General features: G+C 39.5%; 1 protein-coding gene across 1 annotated transcript in view; it reads left to right on the top strand.

Annotated features, from left to right (window-relative positions):
- ANLN (anillin, actin binding protein) overlaps positions 1 to 19,384 on the top strand; it is a 130,238-nt gene that overhangs the window by 106,522 nt on the left and 4,332 nt on the right. Inside the window, exons 17-22 of the mRNA XM_053714413.1 lie at positions 12 to 68; positions 2,053 to 2,088; positions 9,425 to 9,446; positions 9,660 to 9,772; positions 10,255 to 10,341; positions 12,273 to 12,380. Of these exons, the coding sequence (XP_053570388.1) occupies positions 12 to 68; positions 2,053 to 2,088; positions 9,425 to 9,446; positions 9,660 to 9,772; positions 10,255 to 10,341; positions 12,273 to 12,380 (423 nt within the window). The remainder of the gene's footprint in view (positions 1 to 11; positions 69 to 2,052; positions 2,089 to 9,424; positions 9,447 to 9,659; positions 9,773 to 10,254; positions 10,342 to 12,272; positions 12,381 to 19,384) is intronic.

The raw sequence follows: 19,384 nt of genomic DNA on the forward strand, positions 1-19,384 counted from the left end.
TCATTTTGCAGGTGCAGAAAAAGGAAGGGCTTCCAGTTGACAAAAGAAAAAAGGCTGTGAAGGCAAAGGTGAGCAAATGAGTTACTTTAACACGGGCTTCTAGCTGGCGTCTAGATAAGAGTATAAATGATACAGAATATAGCCAATGTATTCACTTCACTTTATAGTAATTTCTAGAATTGTAGCTTCACTTGTGTATAATTCCCTCCTCTTTTTTTAATGGCGTCTTAGAATCAGACTGTGTTTAGCTCTGAGCACATTTTCACTGCTTTAATGTTGTATATTTTGTTATACATGTCTACTTTATTTTACCCCTACTTTATTTCAGTCAACTTAGTTTCACTGTAGAACGTAAAAGTTTCATGTCCCTTTTTAACTTTCTATTTCACAATTAATTTAAACATTTAATGTAACATTTGACATTATTTTTGTATGAAATTTATACAAACCTTTACATGTTAAAAAGAAAAAGTGCAGTGTTTATTTTGGTTTTAAGCCCCTTTTAAATATTGGCTTTTAATCCATCCTTGTGTCCATTTTGGTTTTAAAGTAGCGTAGAAAGAAGATTATTTCCACCTATTTTGATGTAAACTGCTGATATAACACATAAAGTACACAAAGCTGCTAAGTGTGACTTTCTTATTTAGCTTATCTGCAGAACGCCACGCTATTCATCTTCCCGCCTAATACAGAAACTCTTTAACTATTTGGTATGATTCTCCATGTGTACTTGTGCACCCTGTTGTTGGGAGTCTGTGTGCCAGTGCTCTATACTGCATGCAATTTACTAACGTAGGGATCAGTTTTGTTTTTGTTTCACTTGTGTATTGAGGGTTTTATTATAAAACTAAAATATAACAAAACCGTTATGAAAAAGTACCTGAAGAATCTCAGAAATCTAAAAATTCAGTTGTTCTAAGGGATTTTAACTTCCATTTTTTTGTACGGCATTGGCACTGTTATTGATTAAATCTTATAGTTATTTAACGATAACTTATGTTAACATTGAAGCATAACTTTCTAGTTAATGTTCATTTTAATGGGACACAAGTAGAAAAAGAAAATGCTCTGTGTTTGTGCAATAAAAATGCTCTGTTTGCATATAACGGTTTACACCCTTTAAAGTAAACACATAGCTCCAGTGCAGTTCTGGGAGCTAGCTGAACACACAGAGTGAGCCATGTGTGTGTAATTACCAGCTAGATCTTATAGTGCATTGCTGTTTCTGAGCTTACCCAGGTATGCTTTACATAATAGATGATATAGATAGCAATATATACCAGGAGAGGGAGATCTAATTGACTTTAATGTCTCTTAATATTTTTAATTTTCATCAGGGTTGACCTAGGGATTTAAATCTTTTCATCAAAATAAACCGTTATAATTGCAAAATATTTAGTCACTTAATGGTTGCCAGATTTTTCTCTTTCCCAGTTAAAAAAAAAAATCACTTTTTTTGTCTTTACGGTTTACTAGATCTGTAACACTGACTCCGTTTAGAGCTAAATTTAGTTTGTTCTGATGTGTGTTCCATTAGGCTCACTGTACTCTAATGAATAAGGAGTTGTTTTTTTATTGATATCAATAAAGTGTTGGTAGCGCACAGAATATGATGGAATCATTTCTTTTATCTTTACGAGAAAACATTTTTAAATTGTTAGTCATGCCTTATTTACATATTTAAATATTTCCATATATATTGAGCAAAAAAAAATCTTAGATTTTATAAAATAGGTTTAATTTTTACTTTAGTTTTGCCAGTATACTAGAATATTAAATTAGCGTTCATTGCATGTATGGAGTACTGCACACCTTGTATGTGACACATTATACACTTATAAGACTGTATACAGTTTAATCTGGGATTAAATATGCGTGGCTTTTTATATGTATTTAGGCACAGTAAAGTGGTGGTTTGTTTTTTGTTTTTTTTGTTTCTTTATTATTTTTATTATAGTAAATATCTGTAAAAACAGAATGAGGATGTAATAGTTTTGTAATTGCACTAGGATTTCTCTGGTCAGTAATCCATTTTCTTTTTTTTTTATTTAGGCAATAACTCCAAAAAGGCTTCTGACATCTATTACAGTAAGTGCAATGTTGTTTGTTTATATAATTCATAAGAATTGCACTGAAACAAATGGCTTAAATTAAAATGTATTCGTAAGCTTGTTGTACGTACATACATACATACATACATACATACATACATACATACTGTACGTACATACATTTAGAATGATAATTGTGTGGGTTTGATACTGGAGAGAAGAGGTAATTGCATGCTTTATGGTTAGACCGATATGGGGAAGGTTCTATGAAGAACGGGTTTCTACTAAATGTACATAAAGGTTCAGTAAAGTCATAATTAGAAATTCATGGTTTAGTTTACTATTTGTTTCCTTTATGATTCGGATACAGCATGCAATTTTAAGCAGCTTTCTAATATACTCCTATTATAATTTGTTCGTTTTCTTGCTATCTTTATTTGAAAAAGCATAGGAGTCTTACATTCCTGCCTTTTCAAATAAAGATAGCAAAAGAAACGAGGAAAAATAGGAGAAAATTTGAAAGTTGCTTAAAATTGCATGCTCTATCTGAATAATGAGAGACAAAATTTGGGTTTTGTGTGCATTTTTAATTTGACATTCTGCTCTTTTCGCCACTGGATTTTTTTTTTTTAGTGTAAAAATGCAACACAAAAATATCTGCAACTCCAGCTATTTGTGTATTGCTCTTTTACACTAATAATATTGCTGCAGAATATAGCTGAATGTCGCTGCCTGCAGATGTCTCTTAATAAACTCTTGCTTTTATGTAATAAATCTTTCCATGCCCAATGCCTCTTAGAAAAGCCAAAAAGCAATATCTGTAACCTAGGTTTTCAAAATGCTGCAAATTGCCTAAACCATCTATTTGATTTGTAACAGTTGCAAGTTACAAAATGTGCTTTCTTTCTAATGACACAGTGAGTCCACGGATCATCTTAATTACTGTTGGAAATATCACTCCTAAACAGCAGGAGGCAAAGAGCACCACAGCAAAAGCTGTTAAATACCACTCCCCCTACCCACAATCCACAGTCATTCTTTGCTTGTATCAGTTGCATGGAGGGGTAAAGTTAGGTGTCTGATTCTTCAATCAAGAGTTTATTTTTTAAGCAGTGCAAGTTTGCTCTGGTTTTCTTTGGGGTTTAGCCGTAGTCCGTGTCAGTCTCTTCAGTAGCGCAAGTGGTGGCTTTTAAGCATTTGGGAACTTGTGGGGTATAATCGCCACTGGGCCTCCCAAGTAATTTCATGCTGCCCTTGGTTGAAAGTTTGAGTAAGTTTATTCAGCCTTTTCTTTTTTCCACAAGTCCATGTGAGGTAGGAAGCCCTTCTCATACCAAGTGAGCTGTCCTGCTGCCGGACAGATTTTTGAGGTAAGTGCCTATTTCTATCCCTGTTTTGATATAGGAGAATTTTGCACTTTGACAGTTAATTCTGTCTAAATATACAATCAGCCTTCTAGGTTAACTGTTTATTGTATGGCAGTTTTGCAGGCACTGGGGATGTTTGGCTCCGTTTATTATGTTTTCACTTTGGTGTACATGGTTTTTGTTTGTATTAATGGCTACTGGGAGGTTTGTTAGGCCACAATAGACGGGCTTATCTGAGATAGCAAGGGCGTTTTTTGGCGCCCTTTTAGCTGTTTCCTGTTGTTCCTGGATGTTGCAGCTCTGTTGCATAGCTCCTCAGAGGTGGTTCAGCGTTCTCTCCGGTGTGGCTGTATGGGGGTCTGGATAATTTTCTGACTTTGTTTCTGGCAGCAAGGAGGTCAGGTAGGCATCTCAGCAGAGCTTGCTGAGGTGTGGAGGCTGCCTGTTTTTTTGGGGGCTGTTGCTCTGTTTAAGTTTCTGTCTGAATTTCAAAGACTATAACGTTTGTGTCTCTTGTGAAAAAATTTTGCTGCAAGATTTATTGTGCAGTTTATTTAAGGATTTTCTATTTAAAAAAAAAAAAAAAAAGTCTGTTTAAAATTTAAAGGGACAGTAACGTTTTTTAAAATTCTGATTTGAACTTAGAATTTTTTATTGATTAAGGTTTTTTTTCCTTTGGAATAAGATGGACCAAGAGGCCCTGCAAGTTGTTGCTTGTTCTCTATGTTTAAATACTAATGTTGAGTCTCCTATCCCTTTTTTGTTTCTCTTGTATTGAGAGAACATTACATTACAAGTATAGACTTTTTGATTCTGAGCCTTCATTGTCTAGGGCTGATGTTGTTCAGGAGTCTCCTGTTCTTGCTAATCCGCAGCTTTCTCCTCATATGTCCCAATCTTCTGCAGTGCCCTGTATTTCGTCTCAGGTTGTTTTTTCCTTGCAGGATATGACTACCCATAAATCCTCGGCAGTATCTGAGGCTTTGACTGTTTTTCCTATGTTACAGGGGAAGCGCAAGTGGAAGTACAAGGTTTCTGATTCTGTTGCAAATGTGTCTAGTGTTTCTTCTCTAAAGTCTGAGGAGGAAGATACTTCAGTAGCATCTGAGGGTGAGATCTCGGATTCTGATAAGTGTAAATCCTTCTTCTTAACCTGAGGTTGTTTATTTAAGGTTTAAGCTGGAGCACCTCCGTTTTGTTTCTCAAGGAGCTTTTTGGGTAACTTGGATGACTCTGAGGCGTCAGTCATGGTTATTCCTAAGAAATCTAGTAAGCTTAATTTTTTTGATGACCCTTCCTAGGTGGAAGTTTTTCCTATACCAGATTGTGTTTCAGATATTATTGCACGAGAATGGGAGAAGCCTGGAATTCCTTTTTCCCCTTCTCCAATTTTTAAAAATGTTTCCTATTGCCGATTCTATTAAGGAATCTTGGCACATGGTTCCTAAGGTGAAGGGAGCAGTTTCCACTCTGACCAAGAGGACCACTATTCCTATGGAGGACAGCTGTTCCTTTAAAGATCCTATACCAGGGATATCAATGGCAACCAGCTGCATGTATTGCTACGGTTACTAGTGCGGCGGCATATGGGTTTGATGCATTGTCTGATTCTTTTCAGCAAGATACTCATTTTGAGGAAATTCAAGATAGAATCAAGGCTTTGAAGTTGGCCAATTCCTTTATTGCAGATACTTCTCTACAGGTCAAGTTGGGAGCTAAAATTTCTGCTTTTGCCATTTTAGCTCGCAGAGCATTATGGTTAAAATCCTGGTCTACGGATGTGTTCTCTAAGTCTAAGCTTTTGTCTATTCCTTACAAGGGTAAGACCTTGTTTGGACCAGGTTTGGCTGAGATTATTTCTGATATTACGGGTGGGAAGGGGCATTCTCTTCCTCAGGGTAAAAGAAATAAACGGAAGGGTCAGCAGAGTAATTTTCGTAACTTCTCTGGTAAATCTTCCTCTTCTTCCTCCAAGCAGGAACAGTCCAAGCCATCTTGGAAGTCAAATCAGTCTTGGAATAAGGGGAGCAGTCCAGGAAGCCTGTTGACTCAAAATCAGCATGAAGGGTCTGCCCCCGATCTGGGAATGGATCTTGTGGGGGGCAGACTCTTTCTACACTCAAGCTTGGGTTTCAGATGTTCAGGATCCCTGGGTGGTAGATATTGTGTCTAAGGGTTACAAACTGGAGTTCAAGAATCCCCCCCCCCCCCCCCCCGAGGTAGGTTTCTTCAGGTTATCTGTAAACCAGATAAAAGCAGAGGCGTTCTTATGTTGTGTTCAGAATCTTTCCGACATGGGAGTGATAGTTCCGGTTCAGGGCCTGGGTTTTTATTCCAATCTCTTCGTCATTCCCAAAAAGAAGGAAACTTTCAGACCTATTTTAGATCTCAAGAGTGTAAACAAGTTTCTCAGGGTACCCTCTTTCAAGATGGAAAAGATTTGTTTCCATTCTTCCTTTTGGTTCAGGAATGTCAGTTCATGACCACAGTGGATCTAAAGGATGCGTATAAAAGGATGCGTATCTGCATTATTCCCATTCACAGGGATCATCACAAATTTCTAAGATTTGCATTTTTAGACAAACATTTTCAGTTTGTAGCTCTTCCTTTTGGTCTGGCAACAGCTCCCAGAATTTTTACAAAGGTCCTGGGAGCATTGTTGGCGGTTCTTCAATTGAAGGGTGTTGCAGTGGCTCCTTATCTGGACGACATTCTAGTTCAGGCTCCATCTTTTGAACTAGCAAACTCCCACACAGAGTTGTTGTCTCTTCTGCGCTCCCACAGTTGGAAGGTGAATTTAGGAAAAAGTTCCTTTAATTTCAGCTACAAGAGTGGTATTTTTGGGGACCATTATAGATTCTCTAGAGATGAAAATCTTTCTGACAGAAGCAAGAAAGTCAAAGATTTTTAATACATGTCTTGCTCTTCAGTCCCTTCCTCGGCCGTCAGTGACTCAGTGCATGGAGGTTATTGGTCTGATGGTTTCAGTCATGGACATCATTCAGTTTGCTCGGTTTCATCTCAGACCTCTGCAGTTATGCTTGCTCAGGCAGTGGAACAGGGATTATGCAGATCTATCTCCAAAGATTGTTCTAGATCAGATGTCCAAGGATTCTCTTCCATGGTGGTTGTCTCAGGATCTTCTCTCTCAGGGAACTTTCTTTCGCAGACCTGTCTGGGTGATTGTAACCACTGATGCAAGTTTGCTTGGGTTCTGTCTGGGGTTCATTAAGGACTCAGGGTCTATGGAATCAGGAGGAGTCGGTTCTTCAAATAAATGTTTTGGAACTGAGAGCAATTTTCAATGCTCTTCTAGCCTGGCCTCAGCTAGCTTCAACCCAGTTTATCAGGTTTCAGTCGGACAACATAACGTCAGTGGCTTACATCAATCATCAGGGAGGAACTCTGAGTTCCTTGGCCATGACAGAGGTAGCCAAGATTATTCAGTGGGCGGAGATTCACAACTGTTGTCTTTCTGCTATCCATATTCCAGTGGTGGACAATTGGGAGGCGGATTTTCTGAGCAGACAGACTTTTCATCCGGGGTAGTGGGAACTTCATCCAGAAGTATTTTCCAGCTTTATTCTCAGTTGGCGCAGCCGGAGTTGGATCTCATGGCATTTCATCAGAATGCCACGCTCCCGAGGTACGGGTCGAGGTCAAAGGATCATCAGGCTGTTCTGATAGATGCTCTGGCTGTTTCTTTGACTTTCAGTCTGGCATATGTGTTCCTCCGTTTGCTCTTCTTCCTCGGGTCATTGCTCGGGTGAAACTAGAGAGGGCATCAGTGATTCTCATTGCTCCGGCGTGGCCTCGCAGAATCTGGTTTGCAGATCTGGTGGAGATGTCTTCTCTTCCACCTTGGCGTCTTCCATTAAGGAAGGACCTGCTTCTGCAGGGTCCCTTCCTTCATCCAAATCTTATTTCTCTGAAGATGACTGCTTGGAGATTGAACACTTGATTCTTTCTAAGCATGGTTTTTCTGAGTCGGTCATTGAGACTATGATTCAGGCTCGTAAGCCTTGTGACTAGGAAGATTTATAAGATTTGGTGTAAATATTTGTATTGGTGTGAATCCAAAGGCTACTCGTGGAGTAGAGTTAAGATTCCTAGGATTTTTTTTCCAGGAGGGTTTATCTGCTAGTACCCTGAAGGGACAAATTTCTGCTTTATCTATTTTATTGCACAAGCGCCTGGCGGATGTCCCAGATGTTCATTCTTTTTGTCAGGCCTTGGTTAGAATTCGGCCTATGTTTAAGTCTACTACTCCACGTTGGAGTCTTAATTTGGTTCTTAGATTTCTTCAACAGGCTCCGTTTGAACCTATGCATTCTTTGGATATTAAAATGTTATCTTGAAAGGTTTTGTTTCTGGTGGCTATTTCTTCAGCTCGAAGAGTTTCGGAGCTTTCAGCCTTACAGTATGAATCACCTTTTCTTATTTTTCACTCTAAGGTAGTTCAGCGTACTTCCTTGGGTTTTCTTCCCAAGGTTGTTTCTGATAAGAATATTAATCAAGAGATTGTTGTTCCTCCTTTGTGTCCTAATCCTCCTCATAAGGAGCGTTTGGTGCACAACCTGAATGTGGTTCGTGCATTGAAATATTATTTGCAGGCGACTAAGGATATTTGCTAGTCTTCTTCTTTATTTTTTTGTCCTTTCTGGGAAGCGTAAGGGTAAGAAAGCTACGGCTACTTCTCTTTCTTGTTGGTTGAGGAGTGTTATTCACTTGGCATATGAGACTGCTGGTCAGCAGCCTCCTGAGAGATTCATGGCTCATTCCACGAGGGCTGTTTAATTTTCTTGGGCTTTCAAAAATGGAGCTTCTGTAGATCAGCTTTGCAAGGCTGCGACTTGGTCATCTTTGCATACTTTTTCTAAATTTTACAAATTTGATACTTTTGCTTCAGCAGAGGCTTCTTTTGGGAGGGAGGTTCTTGAAGCATTGGTGCCTTCTGTTTAGGTTAAAGGGACACTGAACCCACATTTTTTATTTGTTAATTTACTCCTATTATCATTTTTTCTTCGTTCTCTTGCTATCATTATTTGAAAAAGAAGGCATCTAAGCTTTTTTTGGTTTCAGTACTCTGGACAGCACTTTTTTATTGGTGGGTGAATTTATCCACCAATCGGCAAGTACAACCCAGGTTGTTCACCAAAAATTGGCCGGCATCTAAACTTACATTCTTGCATTTCAAATAAAGATACCAAGAGAATGAAAAACATTTGATAATAGGAGTAAATTAGAAAGTTGCTTAAAATTTCATGCTCAATCTGAATCACGAAAGAATTTTTTGGGGTACAGTGTCCCTTTAACTGTCTTGTCCCTCCCTTATCCGTGTCCTCTAGCTTGGGTATTGGTTCCCAACAGTAATTAAGATGATCCGTGGACTCACCATGTCATTAGAAAGAAAACATAATTTATTCTTAACTGATTTATTTATTTCTTGACAGTGAGTCCGCGGCCCGCCCTGTTTTTCAGACAGTTTGCTTTTCTATAAATTTCAGGCACCTCTGCACCATAGATTACTTCCTTTCCCTTAGGTCGAATGACTGGGGATTGTGGGTAGGGGGAGTGGTATTTAACAGCTTTTGCTGTGGTGCTCTTTGCCGCCTCCTGCTGGTCAGGAGTGATATTCCCAACAGTAATTAAGATGTTCCGTGGACTCACCGTGTCAAAGAAAGAAATTTATCAGTTAAGAATAAATTGTTTTTTGGCCTCCTAGGGAGCGTGGGACAAAACACAATTTATTTTAAAAATAACCCGGCAGCGTTAAATGTCGTCCATTTTAAAGTCAAACAATTAACAAGTTTACCTTTTTTTAAAAAAATAACTATCCATTTTACATTTCAGACAAGTACTAAATGCTCACGAACACTGCTTTGTTCATCACTTGTAAACATCTGTTTAGTAAACTTCTTCATGAGTAATATGATTAAATTGGGTTACTAAAAATGTGTATTCTAATTAGTTTCTAATTACTAATACTTCTTATGTTTTTAACAGAAGAGCAACATTCATACACCAGGTAAGTACCATTATCTAATATACAAGTACTGGGTGAAGAGTGGATGCACAAATTTACCTCGTTTCATTGACTCATCCAATATTCTATCTGAATCATGAATGAATTTTATTTTATTTTTGTCCCTTTTTTTAAGGCTGTTAAAAAATCTTGACCTGTAGTGTTTTTTTTTGGTAACTCATTTAATCCCCCCCCCCTTTTTTTTTCCCATCCCAGCACTGGCTAGTCCAGGAGGCCCAAATGCTGTTCGCACCAGTAATTTTGTACTTGTTGGATCTCACAAGCTCTCTCTGTCTTCAGTTGGTAGCAACAAGTTTCTTTTGGAAAAGGTACAAACTTAATTATGAAATACATTTCCTATGCTATTATATTAGTAGATTGTGTTTGTATTGTGTACTGGCTGTGAAGGTTCTTGTAATGAAGAACCTGATTTTTGTTTTGTTTGATTTTTTTTTTTTTTTTTTAGAAACTCCTACTCAGTGCAACACTGTTGCAAATATATAAAAAATGTGTGTACTTTTAGTTTATATAAATAGTAAATAAAGCCTTGTACAAAGAAAAGAAAAGAAATGCAATGACGGCCAAACAACTCAAATACACTCTAGCTCAGGGGTGTGAAAATGGCCCAGCAGCAAAAGGGTTAAATACATCTTTATTGGAATCCATCACTACAATGAAAATTTTCTATGGCAATAAATAACGGTCCTTTTCACAAGAACTTCCAAAATAATCTTTTCTGGTGTTTACATGTAAATTGTGACATCTAATCCAGCTACCGTCTGTTAATAGAATCTTTTACTTCTTCTTGCAGGTTCCATTTTTGTCTCCATTAGAAGGGCACATCTATCTCAAACTTAAGTGTCAAGTAGACTCGTCTGTTGAAGAAAGGGGCTTTTTGGTAAGCATTGTTATATATTTATATCCATCCAAATCTGGAGCACACTCTTCAAAGCTTCATTCGCCAAGTCAATGTAATAAACAGTCCCAAAAGACTCAGTACTCATAAATTGCTCATAATTTCATTATTGTTACACATGCCAAGCCTAGTGTAATCCCAACTCACTGGACCTTTTTTAAAGGTAATACATCTATGGTCAATACAGCATTTAAATATAGATTTTGAATTAACAGCAGCTTACTCTGACACGTCAGAACTCTTGATTCTAAGCAAGTCCACTATTGCACTGCCATCTACTAGCCATTATCTCTATAGCATCCTTTGCTTCAAACTGGTGGATTCTGCTTGTTGTAAAATAGAGGAATAAAAATATCAGAAATAAGCTACAAATTAAACACGTTCTACATGTTACATGTTAAACCAACAAGTTATGCATTTTAAATTCATATAAACAAACGTATTGATGTTTCTATAATTCCTTATATAAAACATTGAAAATAAAAGTTAGTTATTCAAACCTTTTGGGTAATAGGGTATCTAGTTCCACTATCCAAAAGGTTTCTTTTTGTAATAATAATATTTTTCGATCACCTCCCGGGACAACATCTTAAGGTGGATAACAGGTGTTTGTGGACCAAAAAAAAGTTGGTCCATTGGTTGATCCGTTTTACCCAATTCTAATACCTGTCTGATGGAGGACCCATTATCCCCTAGTATCCCCTAATATAAGGCTATTACAAGTAACACAACAATGGCACCTTCACACACCTGTTTTTTTTTTGGCCAAGAAGTTTTTTTTTTTTTTTTTTTTATCCTGATATTTTTCACAAGGGTCTGCCTGTACTAGATAGTCTTTACACCTTCTCCCCTTCCTATAAGAAAAGTGGTAAGTTCCTTTGTATATGTACTTAACTTCTTCTACCTGCAAAACTCTCTCCAATTATCCAACACTCTTACTAACTTCCATGTGTCTGTTGAGTAGTCTGTAATAAAAAAAGTCTTCCCTTTGGTTGTTGTGTACTCCCTTGCTCACTTAATGGTTTAATTTTTTTTTATATCCAATTCTCCCTTACACAAAATGTTTGTTGGGTAGCCAACCTTCCTGAAATCTTAATTTTCATTTCTCTGATGGCTCCTTCCTTGTCCTCACGTTCAAAGGTTAATTTAGGTACCCTAAGCATTTGTACTTTAGTCATTGAATTGAATAAATGTTTATGGTGGAAAGTCATACCTAACCAAGGTATTTATCAATTGGTTTTCTATATAACCTTGATTCTACTAATCCATCACATTAATATAATTAAGCATCTAGAAACTCTATGCGCCATCTACTCCACTTGGCCACTAATTTGTATAGACCCCCTGTATTTGATTCAAATCATCAAATAGAGGTCTCAGACCATCCTCACTCTCTGTCCAAACAAAAAACATAATTTATGACACACGGTAAAAGTTACCATATAACTTGGAGTGGGTGAGACAGAATATGGGTCTGTTCATAGAAATACATGAATGCATTGGCATAGCTAGAGGCCACATTGGACTCCATAGCTGTGCTAAGTAATTGCAAAAATATATATTTTTTTCTCTCTCAAATTTTAAAGACATTTTTATGGAGAAAAAAATGTAAAAGTAAGAACAAATTCTATTGGCGGTCACTTATATTATGATTCATCTGTTAACAAGGTTCTAACTGCATTCAAGCCCTCTTCATGAGGAATACATGTGTATATATTTGAAACATCACTTGTAACACATAATTTCATCATTACAAACACCTGCTGCTTTTAATTATTTTATCTATTTGATTATATATCTGTATGTATATATAATCTCTTCATAAACTTAAATGACAGTATAAAATTATGACTCTTAATTCACATTCTACAAAGTGCTAAATTTACACATTAAACATTAATCTTTTCTCTTAGACTATGTTTGAAGATGTGAGTGGTTTTGGAGCTTGGCATAGACGTTGGTGTGTACTTTCGGGATATTGTATTTCCTATTGGACATATCCAGATGATGAAAAACGAAAGGTTAGTGCAACAATCTTTTCTTAATGAGTAAACATTTTATTGTAGTTCTTTATTCAAATATAGATGGTGTTAAGATATTGACTAAAGATTATCTGCCATTGGATTCCAATGAGCTGCTTCTTCGGTTAGGATGCATGAATACATTAACGAGACAGTCCAGTGCAAACATTCCTGAGTATCGCACCAGTATATTTTAAAAACCTCAGACATCGCTGCACTGCAGATCTACAAACCTTGCAAGCTCCTGATTGGTTACTACAAAAAAACTCTAAGCTAAAGCATGTGTCAGTCAGCGGCTGTGTATACTCCAAAGGTCACTGTAGATGTGCAAACTGTAGTGGTGTTAGTTTTTTTTTTGGGGGTTGGGGAGGAAATTATAAAAAAAAAAAAGGCAGTTTTAATTTTAGTTATGTTTCTTTAAATTAAACCATTCCCATAGTTTAGTTAGCGAAAAGCTAATAAAAACTTTTAATTGAAATATTATTATAAATCTATGAAAATATGGCTTTCTCTTGTTAAATGTATCCAGTCCACGGATCATCCATTACTTGTGGGATATTCTCCTTCCCAACAGGAAGTTGCAAGAGGATCACCCACAGCAGAGCTGCTATATAGCTCCTCCCCTCACTGCCATATCCAGTCATTCTCTTGCAACTCTCAACAAAGATGAACGTAGTAAGAGGAGAGTGGTGTATTATAGTTAGTTTTTTAACTTCAGTCAAAAGTTTGTTATTTTTAAATGGTACCGGAGTGTACTGTTTCATCTCAGGCAGCATTAGAAGAAGAATCTGCCTGTGATTTCTATGATCTTAGCAGAAGTAACTAAGATCCACTGCCGTTCTCACATATTCTGAGGAGTGAGGTAACTTCAGAGGGGGAATGGGGTGCAGGTTTTCCTGCAATAAGGTATGTGCAGTTAACATATTTCTAGGGATGGAATTTGCTAGAAAAATGCTGCTGATACCGGATTAATGTAAGTTAAGCCTTAAATGCAGTGATAGCGACTGGTATCAGGCTTATTAACAAAGATACATACTCTTATAAAAGTGTAATATAAAACATTTGCTGGCATGTTAATCGTTTTTATATATGTTTGGTGACAAAACTTATTGGGGCCTAGTTTTTTTTCCACATGGCTGGCTTGATTTTTGCCTAGTAACAGGCTTTCCACTGTTGCAATATGAGTGGGAAGGGCCTATTTTAGTGCTTTTCTGTGCAGGTAAAAATACTGACAGAAACATTCAGCTTCCCTCTGCATGATACAGTACATCTCTGAAGGGCTCAAAAGGCTTCAAAGTCGTGTTTGAGGAGGGTAACAATCACAGTAGACTGTGGCAGTTGTTGTGACTGTGTTTAAAAAACGTTTTTGTCATTTATTATTCTGTTTTTGTTATTAAGGGGTTAATCATCCATTTGCAAGTGGGTGCAATGCTCTGCTGACTTGTTACATACACTGTAAAAATTTTGTTAGTGTAACTGCCTTTTTTCACTGTTATTTCAAATTTTGTCAAAATTTGTTTCTCTTAAAGGCACAGTAACGTTTTTTTATATTGCTTGTTAACTTGCTTTAAAGTGTTTTCCAAGCTTGCTAGTCTGTACAAACATGTCTGAAACAGAGGATACTTGTTCATTATGTTTAAAAACCATGGTGGAGCCCCATAGGAGAATGTGTACTAAATGTATTGATTTCACCTTAAACAGTAAAGATCAGTCTTTATCTATAAAAGAATTGTCACCAGAGGGGTCTGTCGAGGGGGAAGTTATGCTGACTAACTCTCCCCACGTGTCGGACCCTTCGCCTCCCGCTCAAGGGACGCACGCTAATATGGCGCCAAGTACATCAGGGACGCCCATAGCGATTACTTTGCAGGACATGGCTGCAATCATGAATAATACCCTGTCAGAGGTATTATCCAGATTGCCTGAATTGAGAGGCAAGCGCGATAGCTCTGGGGTTAGACGAGATACAGAGCGCGTAGATGCTGTAAGAGCCATGTCTGATACTGCGTCACAATATGCAGAACCTGAGGACGGAGAGCTTCAGTCTGTGGGTGACGTCTCTAAATCGGGAAGACCTGATTCAGAGATTTCTAATTTTAAATTTAAGCTTGAGAACCTCCGTGTATTGCTTGGGGAGGTATTGGCTGCTCTGAATGACTGTGACACAATTGCAGTGCCAGAGAAATTGTGGAGGCTGGATAAATGCTATGCAGTGCCGGTGAGTACTGATGTTTTTCCAATACCTAAAAGGCTTACAGAAATTATTAGTAAGGAGTGGGATCGGCCCGGTGTGCCCTTTTCCCCACCTCCTATATTTAGAAAAATGTTTCCAATAGATGCCACTGCACGGGACTTATGGCAGACTGTCCCTAAGGTGGAGGGAGCAGTTTCTACTTTAGCAAAGCGTTCCACTATCCCGGTTGAGGACAGTTGTGCTTTTTCAGATCCAACGGATAAAAAAATTAGAGGTTTACCTTAAGAAAATGTTTATTCAACAAGGTTTTATTTTACAGCCCCTTGCATGCATTGCGCCTGTCACTGCTGCGGCGGCGGCATTCTGGTTTGAGGCCCTGGAAGAGGCCATCCATACAGCTCCATTGACTGAAATTGTTGACAAGCTTAGAACTCTTAAGCTAGCTAACTCATTTGTTTCTGATGCCATTGTTCATTTGACTAAAGAATTCCGGATTCGCCATCCAGGCGCGTAGGGCGCTATGGCTCAAATCCTGGTCAGCTGATGTGACTTCAAAGTCTAAATTACTCAACATTCCTTTCAAGGGGCAGACCTTATTCGGGCCTGGTTTGAAAGAAATTATTGCTGACATTACTGGAGGTAAGGGTCATACCCTTCCTCAGGACAGGGCCAAATCAAAGGCCAAACAGTCTAATTTTCGTGCCTTTCATATTTCAAGGCAGGTGCAGCATCAACTTCCTCTGCTTCAAAACAAGAGGGAACTTTTGCTCAATCCAAGCAGGCCTGGAAACCTAACCAGTCCTGGAACAAGGGCAAGCAGGCCAGAAAGCCTGCTGCTGCCTCTAAGACAGCATGAAGGAGCGGCCTCCTATTCGACAACGGATCTAGTAGGGGGCAGACTCTCTCTCCGCCCAGGCGTGGGCAAGAGATGTTCAGGATCCCTGAGCGTTAGAGATCATATCTCAGGGATATCTTCTGGACTTCTAAGCTTCTCCTCCACAAGGGAGATTTAACCTTTCAAGATTATCTGCAAACCAGATAAAGAAAGAGGCATTCCTAAGCTGCGTACAAGATCTCCTTGTAATGGTAGTGATCCATCCAGTTCCGCGGACGGAACAAGGACAGGGGTTTTATTCAAATCTGTTTGTGGTTCCCAAAAAAGAGGGAACCTTCAGACCAATTTTGGATTTAAAGATCTTAAACAAATTCCTCAGAGTTCCGTCATTCAAGATGGAAACTATTCGAACCATTTTACCCATGATCCAAGAGGGTCAGTACATGACCACAGTGGACTTAAAGGATGCCTACCTTCACATTCCGATTCACAAGAATCATCATCAGTTCCTGAGGTTTGCCTTTCTAGACGGGCATTACCAATTTGTAGCTCTTCCATTCGGGTTGGCTACAGCCCCAAGAATTTTTACAAAGGTTCTGGGCTCACTTCTGGCGGTCCTAAAACCACGAGGCATAGTGGTGGCTCCTTACCTGGACGATATCCTGATACAGGCGTCAAGCTTTCAAATTGCCAAATCTCATACAGAGATAGTTCTGGCATTCCTGACGTCGCATGGGTGGAAAGTGAACGAAGAAAAGAGTTTATCTCCTCTCACGAGGGTTTCCTTCCTAGGGACTCTAATAGATTCTGTAGAAATTAAAATTTACCTGACAGAGTCCAGGTTATCAAAACTTCTAAATGCTTGCCGTGTTCTTCACTCCATTCCGCGCCCCACGGTGGCTCAGTGCATGGAAGTAATCGGCTTAATGGTAGCGGCAATGGACATAGTGCCATTCGCGTGCCTGCATCTCAGACCGCTGCAATTATGAATGCTCAGTCAGTGGAATGGGGATTACACAGATTTGTCCCCTCTACTAAATCTGGATCAGAAAACCAGAGATTCTCTTCTCTGGTGGTTATCTCGGGCCCATCTGTCCAAGGGTATGACCTTTCGCAGACCAGATTGGACAATTGTAACAACAGATGCCAGCCTTCTAGGTTAGGGTGCAGTCTGGAACTCCCTGAAGGCTCAGGGTTCATGGACTCATGAGGAGAAACTCCTCCCAATAAATATTCTGGAGTTAAGAGCAATATTCAATGCTCTTCTGGCTTGGCCTCAGCTAGCAACACTGAGGTTCATCAGATTTCAGTCGGACAACATCACGACTGTGGCTTACATCAACCATCAAGGGGGAACCAGGAGTTCCCTAGCGATGTCAGAAGTCTCCAAGATAATTCGCTGGGCAGAGACTCACTCTTGCCACCTGTCAGCGATCCATATCCCAGGTGTAGAGAACTGGGAGGCAGATTTTCTAAGTCGTCAGACTTTTCATCCGGGGGAATGGGAACTCCATCCGGAGGTGTTTGCTCAATTGGTTCTCCGTTGGGGCAAACCAGAATTGGATCTGATGGCATCTCGCCAGAACGCCAAGCTTCCTTGTTACAGATCCAGGTCCAGGGACCCAGAAGCGGCACTGATAGATGCTCTAGCAGCGCCTTGGTTCTTCAACCTGGCTTATGTGTTTCCACCGTTTCCTCTGCTCCCTCGTCTGATTGCCAAAATCAAACAGGAAAGAGCATCAGTGATATTGATAGGGCCTGCGTGGCCACGCAGGACCTGGTATGCAGACCTAGTGGACATGTCATCCTTTCCACCATGGACTCTGCCTCTGAGACAAGACCTTCTAATACAAGGTCCTTTCAATCATCCGAATCTACTTTCTCTGAGACTGACTGCATGGAGATTGAACGCTTGATCCTATCAAATCGTGGCTTCTCCGAGTCAGTAATTGATACCTTAATACAGGCACGAAAGCCTGTCACCAGGAAAATTTACCACAAGATATGGCGTAAATATCTTCATTGGTGTGAATCCAAGAATTACTCATGGAGTAGGGTTAGGATTCCTAGGATATTGTCCTTCCTCCAAGAGGGTTTGGACAAAGGATTATCAGCTAGTTCTTTAAAGGGACAGATTTCTGCTCTGTCTATTCTTTTACACAAGCATCTGGCAGAAGTTCCAGACGTTCAGGCATTTTGTCAGGCTTTAGTTAGAAGCCTGTGTTTAAACCTGTTGCTCCTCCATGGAGCTTAAACTTGGTTCTTAAAGTTCTTCAAGGGGTTCCGTTTGAACCCCTTCATTCTATTGATATCAAACTTCTTTCATGGAAAGTTCTTTTTCTGATGGCTATTTCCTCGGCTCGAAGAGTCTCGGAGTTATCTGCCTTACATTGTGATTCTCCTTATCTGATCTTTCATTCAGATAAAGTTGTTCTGCGTACAAAACCTGGGTTTTTACCTAAGGTGGTTTCTAACAAGAATATCAATCAAGAGATTGTTGTTCCATCATTATGTCCTAATCCTTCTTCAAAGAAGGAATGTCTGTTGCATAATCTAGACGTATTTGCATACAAAGAGAGAAGCGCTCTACCAGGGACGAACAGCTCAGTAGCTTGTTCTATGGTGATTTACCACCCGGAAGCAGCCTCTTTTAGGCTGCTTTCCTCTGTGAAAGCACAATTGGGCAGAAAGAAGCTACTACCAGGTGGTAACCGGGCCATAGAACAAGCTATTGATGCTGCTGTTCGTTCCTGGCAGACTGCTTCTCATTCTGTTTTGCATATGTAAATATGACCCTGGGGATAGTCTCCCTAAGGGTGATGGGGGAAACCAGACGTGGACTCCTTGCCCAATGTGCTTAGAGGGATATGGCTGCACCTCACTGACGAGGCCCAAAGGAGGCCGAAACGATCGTCTGGGGTTGTCATGTTCCTTGTTCAGAGGAGAATTGCCTGGTATTTCGGGGCTGGACTGACCATGTCGGCGGGATCAGACTGATATACTACAGGAAAGTTTTCCTCTGTGAAAGCACAATTGGGCAGAAAGAAGCTACTACCAGGTGGTAACCGGGCCATAGAACAAGCTATTGATGCTGCTGTTCGTTCCTGGCAGACTGCTTCTCATTCTGTTTTGCATAATCTAGACGTAGTCCGTGCCTTGAAGTTTTACTTACAGGCTACTAAAGATTTTCGCCAAACATCTAACCTGTTTGTTGTTTACTCTGGACAGAGGAGAGGTCAGAAGGCCTCGGCAACCTCTCTTTCTTTTTGGCTTCGGAGTATAATCCGTTTAGCCTATGAGACTGCTGGACAGCAGCCTCCTGAAAGAATTACAGCTCATTCTACTAGAGCTGTGGCTTCCACCTGGGCCTTTAAAAATGAGGCCTCTGTTGAACAGATTTGCAAGGCTGCAACTTGGTCTTCCCTTCATACTTTTTCAAAATTTTACAAATTTGATACTTTTGCTTCTTCGGAGGCTGTTTTTGGGAGAAAGGTTCTACAGGCAGTGGTTCCTGCCTCCGTGTACTTTAGCTTTGGTATTGGTATCCCACAAGTAATGGATGATCCGTGGACTGGATACACTTAACAAGAGAAAACATAATTTATGCTTACCTGATAAATTTATTTCTCTTGTAGTGTATCCAGTCCACGGTCCGCCCTGTCCTTTTCAGGCAGGTCTAAATTTTAATTAAACTACAGTCACCACTGCACCCTATGGTTTCTCCTTTCTCGGCTTGTTTCGGTCGAATGACTGGATATGGCAGTGAGGGGAGGGGCTATATAGCAGCTCTGCTGTGGGTGATCCTCTTGCAACTTCCTGTTGGGAAGGAGAATATCCCACAAGTAATGGATGATCCGTGGACTGGATACACTACAAGAGAAATAAATTTATCAGGTAAGCATGAATTATGTTTTTTCACATTATGACGACCAAGGTTAACCAACCCTGCGCCAGTCACTTGTTTGGCACAAAAAA

The sequence above is a fragment of the Bombina bombina genome, chromosome 5 (genome assembly GCF_027579735.1).
Source record: "Bombina bombina isolate aBomBom1 chromosome 5, aBomBom1.pri, whole genome shotgun sequence".
In the NCBI taxonomy this organism is placed as follows: domain Eukaryota; kingdom Metazoa; phylum Chordata; class Amphibia; order Anura; family Bombinatoridae; genus Bombina; species Bombina bombina.